Source organism: Homarus americanus, unplaced genomic scaffold (assembly GCF_018991925.1).
Source record: "Homarus americanus isolate GMGI-L3 unplaced genomic scaffold, GMGI_Hamer_2.0 scaffold30768, whole genome shotgun sequence".
NCBI classification, from domain to species: Eukaryota; Metazoa; Arthropoda; class Malacostraca; order Decapoda; family Nephropidae; genus Homarus; species Homarus americanus.
Window position 1 is genome coordinate 540456 of NW_024746690.1, and position 11182 is coordinate 551637.

Here is an 11182-nt window from a genome sequence, read left to right on the forward strand (position 1 = left end):
TAGAACAAGTGGAAATAGTTCTTGCGAGGCGATGAAGCGAGTTGGTTCTTGCATTGTATAAAAAACAATTTGTGACTAAAACGATTTACTTTTCAGCAGGAATGGTTTTGGAGAGTAAAGGCCAAACTAACGTGGGTAACTGAGTGGAGTGACACTTCAATTTAGTGACTTCAACTGTGACTGACGTGTGGGACCCGCCCTTCAACTATCTCCTGACCACAATCTCTTTGTTTTCTGTGAGAAGCTCAGAAGCATTATATTGAGATGGTAAAAAAAAAAAAAATAAAGCTACTCCCACCGAATGCCGGATCTCTTAACGACACCTAAAACTTAACGAACATACCTCTCCGAATTTCCAGCAAGAGCACGGTGTTAGCATGAAGATATACCAACTACGGGTTTGTTTTGAGTGTGTTATCAAATGAGTTTACTACCAAAGATGTATACTTTATAAAAAAAATAAAATCAATATTTTGGTGCACCTCATGATCCAATTAGGAACTTAAACAAATGGAAAACAAATTGTGTACTGTATTTAGGAAGTAACATTAGCTGTGATGGACGGTAGATGTGCAAAATTAACAGTAGAATGCCTTTAATAATTAAAAACTGGATTCCCAGACACAAAATCTTGGAGGGTTGGTAAAAACAACCGGAAAACGTTTAGAATGGAGGAACATGGTCGCCAATCCTCAGGTATGAGGACGGTACTGTACTCGATTGATACCGTATATAAAACATCACCCAGAATACACTACATGGTGATGCTGTTATGGAGAACACAATTTTCTCAACGAAAACTAAGAAATCCTACATCGATTGAAAGCATCCTGTAATTGACCTGTCAATTGTGCGTCTCGCTTAGAAAAATCTTCAGCGGTCATTTTTGTCGACGTTTCTTCAGAGGATAATTAGCGTGTTGAAGCGCAGTAATAACATTATAACAATCAGGGTGTTCATTTACTAGTTGGTGCTTGACAAAACCACACTATTGTACAGTCACCCAAGAAAGTCCTGTCGCGAACCATGAACCCCGAGATCCAAGAGTCTCTCGGGGGTTCATGGTTCGCGACAGGACTTTCTTGGGTGACTGTACATGATGACAAACTTTGAGATATTGCCAACTTTACAACACATTCTAAGTGCTTCTATAGGATACATCTTCATCATTATTGAAATTCGTATTCTACTCTATACCATTAGTGTGATCCTCAGCTGGTAAAGTAAATAAATACCACATCCACACTTCATCCAGTCATAAAATAATCTAAAATATCCTTTGACTATTTTATAATTTAGGTTATAATTGGTTTGGACAACTTATTTACAAAGAAAAAATACAAGAAAATATTGAGTCCCATTTGCAGTACAATAACCTGGGCTTGTTATGGTGGGTCATGGCAGCGGCACACAGTCAGCTGATTACTGTCAACATATCCTTAAAACTTCCACAAATTACTATATTCCGTTCGAAATGCGTTTTTATTTAGAATTTCAACACTAAAGTGAGTCTTACTGATTAATTACACATCTATAATGCCTTATACTAGGAGAGCCACCTTAAGATCTAGAACCTAATGGTGTTAGTGGTGTTCATAAGCAATTTCTCAGTACTATAAGTAAACTCTCACCCAATTATGCGATATAAATTCTAGTGTTCATATTTATGTGAACCATTATACTTACTAGCTAAAATCAAATATACAGTCCCTAATATGTATTAGAATGTTGGTAATGCTCTGGAACTATTATTTTCTTACCTCACGAATACTGTATTCAAAATAATAGGAAAATTTGATGTTTTTGTATTTTTTCCGGTTATTTTCGTCATGAAGACTCAGGAACTACCTGTACAGTACATGATTTATCAGATAAGTGAGCCAACCTAGCCTAGCTGAGTTAGGTAGTCCAGGTTAGGTAGAATAGGTAGGTTCATCTTATAATTCATGCGTCAAATTTGGAGATATTCCTCGATATGAAATGATTACTGAGAAGCTTTCATGTGTATGAAATAGTCAACATAACAATTAAAATGGCTGCTAGGCTGTTGGTGGACGTAGATTTGTGTTCGGAATGAAAAAATTACCGACTAATATCACTGTACAGCTGTTAAAACTTTTTTATTGGACAGATATTATCTTACAGATATGGTAAAATCGGACATAAATTCATGTTTTTGTCAGCTGCAGCACAAAAGGTGCATAGGTAACAGTGGTGAAGGAGGAAAGAATGTAACTTTTGCATCAGGAGAAAAAGCAAGTGTTAAGGCGGCAATCCTAAATTAAAACATCACCTTTAGGCCTACGCACATCTCTCATTTCTGCTGTCACATTTTGTACTGGTTTTGTCAACACCTAAGAAAATAAACACTACAAAAATTTACACATTCCTGAGATAAAACTATAACACGTAATAGCATTTACCTGCCCATCTACTGAGCTGGAGTGATGGGACATTGGACAGCTTGGAGGTACGAGGGAGAAAAATTTTTGATTGGCTGGGGATGAAGGGCAGATGGAACTGACATTTAACCACTAACACATTCTTGAATATCACAGAATTACTGAGCAGTGTATCCAGTTGGAGCTGCAAGCCAAGACAAAATCGAAGTACAGTACAGTACAGGTAATGATTAACCAAAAATATATATTACACCTGTACTGTATTGCTAGACATTCCAATACAGGGTACAGTATCAAGACAACTTAAGAAAAGGCATACAGTAACATATAATAAATGATACTGTACAGTTTCCTTTTCTCTATATTATACAGTTTTAATATTGAATACTTTTTTTATCTCAGAATCTACACCTAAGATGTCGGGGCTAGGAGGCAGCGAGGACGTGGACTCCAGCATTAAGGCCCAGTTAGAAGATGATGTGATCCGTGAAGCTCTCACCTCGGGAACGGACCTCAGACAATACTCCCAGTCTGTAGAAAAGGAACTCCGACAGGTTAGGGATTAGAAAGCCTGTGAATGATATAGAGTCCATATTTTAAGAATATATCTTTATTATTAACAGTGAATATAGAATAATGAACAAGATATAAATGTCAACTTGGCAGGGTGTTTAAGGCATCAAAAAATATTTAGTAATGTGCACTGTATATAAATTTAATGTATATAATGCTTAGAACTGGAGTTAATACTTGAAAAATATCAATAATGTGGAAAATATTTTTTAATTAAGGTACTGGGAAGCCTTCTTTTTGATGTGCAGTAATCATAAAAGTCTGTCAATCAAAGTAGGGTATTTAAGCTTTAAGTACATTTAAGTCTTCTTTGTGTTCCAGCTTGAAAATCTAAGCATTCAGGATTACATCAACAAGGCACAGAACATAGCTACATTGCATCATCAAATAACAGAATGTGACTCTATACTAGAAGTAAGTACAAATATTCGTTATTCTGATGGAATGCAAAATTTTTGCAATATATTGTTTCTATAATGTTATGTACAGTATTGATTTATATTATTTCAGGAGTAATCTAAGTGCCTGCTGTAAGATAGGTAACACTATACTGTATGTTCCGCATTTTATACAGAAACTGCTACATGTTGCAGTCAGCTGTTTCTCATCATCCCTGTATAAATGAAGCTAAATGTCCATTCCCTTTTATTCGTCTTATAAAAGCATAACGTGTTTTTTACATCTCCTAGAATATGCAAGGTATGCTGGAAGGCTTCCTGACTCACTTATCCACAATTAGTAAGGAGATACAGTCTCTCCAAGAGCAGTCAGCCACAATCAACGTCCAACTGACCAACAGGAAGCAAGTTCATTCCGAGATGTCCGGGTTCATTGATCAACTCATGGTCCCGGAAGTTATGATTCAGTAAGGCTGCTTTGGTAATACAGCTCCTCCCCGACTTACAACCTACTCAACTTAAAACCTACTCGACTTACGACCACCCGCACTTACGACCTGCCTCCGTCGTAACAAAATTTTGTCAAATTACGTATTTTCGAGTCCCGACATCAGTGATTGCACTGTGTACTGACAAAATTTTCGTTTGTAATTCACTTTAAAATGGCTGGCAAACTTAAAAGTGAGAGTTTTGTGGTGCTGAGAAGAAAAAGAGAAACCCATTTTAGATTTTTTATATATTATTTAAGCATTTTCGACTTACGACCTAGATTTGGGTCCCTAACCCCGTCGTAAGTCGGGGAGGAGCTGTACTGTACTGTGTTTTAATTAGAGATCAAATCTGGCTTCCATTAATTTTTTTAGGGAAACTTGCCATCAGTCCAAATTGTGTGGATTGACATTTTGTAAATTGTTATAAGAATCGGTGGTAAGTTTATAGTTCCTTGGTAATCAAGCTTACACTCACCCAGACAGTAAGTGTGACCTTAAACTCATAGTCTTTGATATGAATACAAAATCCCCATCCTTCATGATGCCATTAATTTTGGACTGTGAAATTTTATGATGATATTTTTTAGGTTTTAGCTGTGAATATTAGATTTGGTCTCTAGAAAATATGGGATAGATTATGTATTATCTGGCAGCTTTCTTTATACAGTACAGGTATTACCTAATATCTTCAGGAATAAATATGTAAGGTTTAGTTATGTAATATTATACCAGCTGTCAAAACTGGGTACGGGTATACTGAATTTTTCATTTTTTATCGAGACTATTGTATAATTTTTGCTTTTGTGTTTACATCAGCCACATACTCAGTACCCCGGTAACTGACGAGTTGTTCATGCAGCAGCTTAAGGCGCTCAATGAGAAGAGCAAGTTTATCAAGGAACAAAATTTTAGAGGTCAGTGCTGTTTATATTTATGTATACAGTCATCTTTCAATCCATTTCTTACTTAATGCAAGTGAATGGAAACATGAACAAATACATATACTGTACTGTACAGCACTACATACTTGTACCTGTATATCCACAGTCTCTCTTCATTCATTTTTATTCATTTATTATTACTCTTGTAAAAAGTATGTATTCTGCCTTGTTACTCCCCTTCTATAACAAGGCCCCACTAAGTAAGGTGATAATCCTCTTTATCTTCATTACTTCTTTCATGTAAAAAGAAAATTCTGCAATGATGATGACATATGATTTTTAGCTAAAAATAAATTCCATTTCTTCAGATGCCCATTCCTGTCAAGATGTTCAAGATATTGTAGATAAACTCACAGTAAAAGCAGTAAGTAAAATTCGAGACTACTTACTGCAGAAGGTTTACCAGTTCCGCAAACCTCTCTCCAACTACCAGATACCACAAAATGCAATGATTAAGCACAAGTAAGTACTAATTCTTTGTTTTATTACTTTCTGGGACGTATACTGTACATTATTGCTTTTGTATTGTATATTCTGTAACCATCTCATTTAACCTTAAAAAATTTACCATCCACAAAAATTCATTTTACGAACAATATAATTAAGACTTTTTTCACATTCATATCTCCTCATGTAGCTTTTGCTCATGATGGCATTAGGTTAAGAAAGATGAAGTCAGTCAGTGTTGTTTATGCCTCATGTACTGTAGGCAGATATGGTTAGATTAATTATCAAGTGGTGTCCCCAAACATTAACCATTTGCATCATCAGCCATCTTCACCAAGAAATATTTACACCACCAACCATCTACATCACCAACCATCTGCATCACCAATCATATACTGTACATCACTAGTCCTCCACATCACCAACCACATGACCTTTTTTATTTCCTATATATTCTGTTACTGTGATACTTCCTTCAATCTGTGCCATGTACTTCAATACGTAACTTAAATAATATGGGAATTACTGTATATTTTTTTTTGGATATTCTTGTTACTGTAATGTACTAGGCGTCTTCTATAGTTGTATCTGATATTTACCGTTTTTCAGGTTTTTCTTTGAGTTCCTGCTCCTACATGCAAGAACAATAGCCGCAGAAATTCACGACGAGTATGTGGAAACAATGAGCAAAGTCTACAACTCATACTTCCAGTCTTACACAAAACAACTGTGGAAGTTGCAGGTTTGTTCCACACTATTAGTACCTGACCCGGCTATGTTATATCTAATATTTCATAATTGGAGGAAACTAAATCAGAGTCTGGTACTGTATAAACAATGGGGAGGTAGAGTCATGAAGACCAAATACTATTATAGAAGCCGAGAGATTAAATGTTTTTAAGAAGAATGTTGTACGTTGTAACTTACCAGTGGCATTTTGTCTAAACATTTTAAAGTTTCTCCATTACATTTGTACTAGAAGCATATAGTAAATACTTTTAAGAATTGAAGTTGGCTTTATCATGACCAAGAGTTGTACGTAATCACTTTAATCATGGCATATCTTTCTCATTTACATATGATTGAATAATACCTTTACAGTATGAGGAAGGAGTGACTCGTGATGACCTCATGGGTGTGGAAGACTCACGCGCCAACAGCTTCTTCACAAAAAGCCTAAAGAGTCGAGGGACCGTGTTTACACTGGGTACTCGAGACTCAGTGCTTTCTCCAGCTGGCCTTATTCAGGATATTATTGTACCTCACACTGCTGGCAAGAGTGAAACCAAGGTTGGAAGAGTTTTTATACCCCAGACAGATGCCAATGGATATACTGTATAGTACTGAATGGTCCTAAATCAACTTGCATATATGTATGCAAGAGATCATCCTTATTCCACATACATTTTCAATATTTCCTACAAGTCTGTTCCATCTGCTTTATCATGTGTGTTTTCAGTCTTTAAATGCCAAACAAATTCTACCCCTTCTCTAGAAAGTTTTCATACCTATTCATTAACATTAGAAATTAATCATTAATTCTCATCCTTTTATGAAACCAAACTTTTCTTCTAGTATCTTTGTTTTTCTTGCAATTGCCCCCTCAGTAAAACCTCCAGCATACACTTTTCCTGCTATGCCCAACAGACATGTTCGTCAATCATTTTCACATTTATACTTATTAACTTTTCCTAAATACTGTACAGAGAAACTATATACAGTATGCTTGTTACCATTCCTTTGGTACACCTTTCCTTCAATCATACATACCCTACCCTGCTTATTCCTGTCATCTATTGTCACTCTTCCACTTCCACCTCAACATTTCAACAGGGATTTGTAAAGTATTGCCTAATTCTGAAATACTGTTCCCACAGTATGCATTTGAGGTGCTGTTCAGAAGTCAACAATATGCACTGATGGACAACGGGTGTCGAGAGTATATCTTTCTCACCGAGTTCTTCATGGTACGAGACAGTGATGCGTTAAAGCTGTTCATGACTGTGATGGGCAAAACGCTCCAACATGTTCAGGTTTGTTTCTTTTGTATTCAATTACAATTGCCTAAAATGCCTAAGACTTTCATATAAAAACAAATTAGATTAAATATAATAAAGTGAAATGTAATAATAATTAAACACACATACACACACTCGTTTTCTCTTATTTGCTTTATTTTGCAGTTACACACTTTTATTACCACCAAATGATGAGATTGCATGTCATGATTCACAGTTGCGTTGATCAAATGGCCATGCAAAATTCAAAGTGACTCGAGTCCTCCATTTGTCTGATTTACTATATATAGCGATTACATCAATTTGCAGAAAGAGGTGTGTGGTGTGGTTATGGGATGCTACGACTCTATAGCATTGTATCTGTGTGCACATCTCATTCATCAGTACCGACTTCTGTGCCACAAAAGGGCAGTTCCTGCTTTAGATAATCATTGGGAACAATTGCTTCACATGATATGGCCAAGGTAAGTTGTAAATGTAGAACTGATGGATGAAGTTCGTTACAGTGTTTTCCTTAACATTTATTGTAAGATGTCTGTAGGATGCAATAGTTGTTTTACAAATCTTTCTGTTATGTACAGGTTTGAGTATGTAGTGAAGACGAACATACAAAGCATTCAGGAGTGTGACCCATCCAAAATGGCAGCTCTGGACATGCGGCCTCATTATGTAAGTAAACCACAAACAGTACAGTGTGTTTGTATGTCATGAACTCACATCTTTGGGACCACCTAAAGATTAGACACCCCAGCTTATTTCACCTGAAGATTAGCCACTAAGAAAACTCAATAATTATGCTGTACAATCTGCTCCCTTCCTTTCACCTAAAATTAATTGAATCATTCTCCATTCATGTTATATGAAGCAAAGAGAATCAAAACTTCCATATTAGATGAATACTTCTCACTGTTCCCTTTGATCAGTTAGTTAGTCTTCTATGAGGAGTAATGTTCTTCACAATTCTTGTTTTCTTTTTGTAATCTTCTGTTATTCCTTTAGTGTACCCCAATAATATATGTCTAGATAATAAGAACCCTTTTGCCAATTAGTTCATGTTGTAAGTGACCTTTTCCCTCTCTTCCTACCCTGAACACCTCAAAATTTGAGATTTTTTTTCAAATCGCCAGGAATTTACTTTTTACTCATCCTCCTCAATTCTTCCATCACTTTCTTTTGTTTTAAAGATACCTGTATGTCAATCCTCAATCTTCAAGTCTTTCAACTACTTTGTTGTTTTTTTAATCTTCAATCATCAGCTACCTCCATATCATGCATGCTTTGTATCACATTTTTAAGAGACAACAAACTCCTTTCAGTCACGTTATCGAAAATCTTGGTTAATGATTTAATTTATTTATAGATCACGCGACGATATGCAGAATTTAGTGGTGCAGTAATGGTTCTACATGAAAAGTTCCCACTGGAGGGTGTAGATACTCTCATGTTGCAGCTTCAAGATGAAGTAGAGAAAGTTATACTTAAGATGGCTGCTGTCTTTCATAATCGCAAGGATCAACTCATTTTCCTGATCAATAATTATGACATGATGCTAACTGTGCTCTCTGTAAGTTGACAACCATTTATTTTTCACTTATTGAATATTATGGCCCATAAGGTACATGGTTTTCAGGTAGTGTTACATTGTATTTACAGTACAGTAATAAATGCTTTATATACATAGCGCTATATTTTTTAATGTAATTTTCAGGAGAAAACTCGCGAAGACAGCCGTGAATGTGAACGTTTGAAGGAATTACTAGGTCAACGTACAGGAGAATATATCGAAGAAGTGCTTGCACCCCACTTTGGTGGCATGCTGACGTTTGTGAGGGAAATAGATCATCTTATTGCCAACAACAACACAGAAGCCTTGAAAGATTATGAGAGTGAGTCTCTCCTGTTATTTTTTTCCCCACTACTCATTTCCCAGCACTGAGGATGGCCAGAAGAAAGGTTAACAAAACTTCCTTCCTCTTGATGTGCCATAAAACTAAAAACAAACTTCAGTAAACTCAATTATCTGGAGTCTAGGAACAGACCTGATGTTTGTGGGTAATTTAAACCCTATAGTAGTTAACTTAAAACACAAGAAACCAATATCTACCACAAGCTCTCTCTCACTCTCATTTTCACACACACACACACACACACACACACTAATCTCTAAATACTCGGCCATAATTGTCCCTTGAAACATATCAAACCATCACCACCACACCAAAATTAACATCAAACTACTTTTGAAGAATATCTTGCATCATCCAAGCCATCCTATTCATTCACTCATACACAGGAAAAGCTAGTATAGTATTTACCTATGTATGGGGGTTTGTTATTCTGCCTAATAACAAGACGTCAAAACTGTAACCTTTAAAGGGATGATGGTGATCTTGTCTTTGTTCTACCCAGTACTGAAGCCTCCTCACCACCAGGTAGTGTCCATGTTGGTTGCCGAGAACAAGCATAATTTTGTACTGTTATAAGTTGAAAAAATTGCAAATAGTATTAGAACAGTCACAAAACACTGTAACATAACTAAATAATTGTAGTGACAAATTAATCCAATATTTTATCTTATTTCAGAGAAAGTTGTGCCACTAGTTAGATCATTTTCAACTACCTGGAAAAAATCAGTCGAGCGTCTCAACAACGAGGTGATGCAGTGCTTCACAAACTTCCGCACCGGGACAGTTGTCCTACAGCGAGCTCTTGAGACCCTTATCACAGCCCATCATACTTTTAACCGTATCCTCGCTCACCAGGCTTTCCAAAATTTGAACATTAAAGGGGATATTGTGAATTCACATCATTTGATTGTTGAAGCAAAAAAATATAAGCCAACCTTTTAAACTGTTCAGAATCAAAGTTAAAAATCTTTTGGAAATATATCATTATAACTCACAGTAATCAGTGATTGAAATTTGGGGGAAAACAGTACGGTACATATATAAACATATAGGCAGTACAGCACCATGATAGTTTTACATTTATCACAAAATATATTTTCCATACATGAATCTCAGATTTTACTGTTGCATTCCAAGTTGCACATATTACACTATTATGTAAAGGTTGTCCACAAGAATTCCTAAATAAAATACTGTAGTATGAAAAAACTTAATTGTTAAAACCTTTTGACATCTAAACTTCTTGGTTAAAAGCTCTCGCAACTTAAGAAGCACAGTTGACGTACCAACCTTGTTAACTCACAGGAGCAGAAAGTACCAAAAAGAAATGTCCCACACCGCCGTGAATATTTTCTTCCGAGGCTGTGTTCGGGGTAGATAACTTGACAAATTTATAACCCAGGACAAAATCCTCCACTTCTCAACCAAAGTAAGTGCCATCAAACACAGCAGCTGAATAAACAATGCAAAAATAATGAAAAAAAAAATTCACTTAATAGATTTCCACACTGTCCATTGTAAACTACAGTATTACCTGTACAGTATAATAAAACACACACACAAAAAATAAAAATAAAAACTATAAAATTCACAATACTACTGCACAGTTTTTCACATGCACACTGTAAACTACTACTGTATAAAGTTTCTTCTGAGTACTGTACAGTATATAGTATATCAGATACATTTAGAAAGTACTTTGCATCACAAACTTTAAATAAATAAATGTCAACATACTTTACAACACAGCATATCCTGGTAATGTTGAGACAATTACATAGTGTGTTGTTGTCTAATTAATCTAGAATGAATGGAAAGTAACAACAGAAAATGGAGTGAGGTAAAATTTTCTAAGGCAATTAGCAGTCGTTAAATTTTACATGGATAACATATGTCAACAGGTCTGTGTTGCTAAGTTTTTAAACACTTCAGTCACAGTAAATATAATGTAAACACTGTATTATGTTCTCTTGGACTGCTTGAGGTTAGGTGAGGTTGTTTACAA

General features: G+C 35.7%; 1 protein-coding gene across 2 annotated transcripts; it reads left to right on the forward strand.

Moving 5' to 3' along the window:
* Positions 1-1374: 1374 nt before the first annotated feature.
* On the forward strand, positions 1375-10933 carry LOC121879384 (vacuolar protein sorting-associated protein 52 homolog). Of its 2 annotated transcripts, XM_042385993.1 has the most exons (15): positions 1386-1505; positions 2559-2625; positions 2805-2956; positions 3297-3389; positions 3665-3840; positions 4681-4778; positions 5114-5267; positions 5862-5994; positions 6354-6542; positions 7130-7285; positions 7580-7734; positions 7852-7939; positions 8631-8834; positions 8979-9156; positions 9854-10933. In XM_042385993.1, exons 3-15 carry the CDS (start codon positions 2819-2821, stop codon positions 10117-10119), a joined length of 2028 nt encoding a protein of 675 aa, XP_042241927.1. In that variant the 5' UTR covers positions 1386-1505; positions 2559-2625; positions 2805-2818; the 3' UTR covers positions 10120-10933. The 2 variants fall into 2 exon arrangements, with proteins under 2 accessions (XP_042241926.1, XP_042241927.1); XM_042385992.1 differs by lacking the exon at positions 2559-2625 and having other exon boundaries at positions 1375-1505.
* The last annotated feature ends 249 nt before the right edge of the window (positions 10934-11182 follow it).

What these genes read in the sequence shown, in the direction of transcription:
- LOC121879384 (XM_042385992.1), top strand. Translation starts at nt 2,819, where the DNA reads ATGTCGGGGCTAGGAGGCAGCGAGGACGTGGACTCCAGCATTAAGGCC. An exon ending in TAGAAAAGGAACTCCGACAG is followed by an intron (nt 2,957 to 3,296) that starts GTTAGGGATTAG and finishes TTTGTGTTCCAG; the next exon opens with CTTGAAAATCTAAGCATTCA. An exon ending in AATGTGACTCTATACTAGAA is followed by an intron (nt 3,390 to 3,664) that starts GTAAGTACAAAT and finishes TACATCTCCTAG; the next exon opens with AATATGCAAGGTATGCTGGA.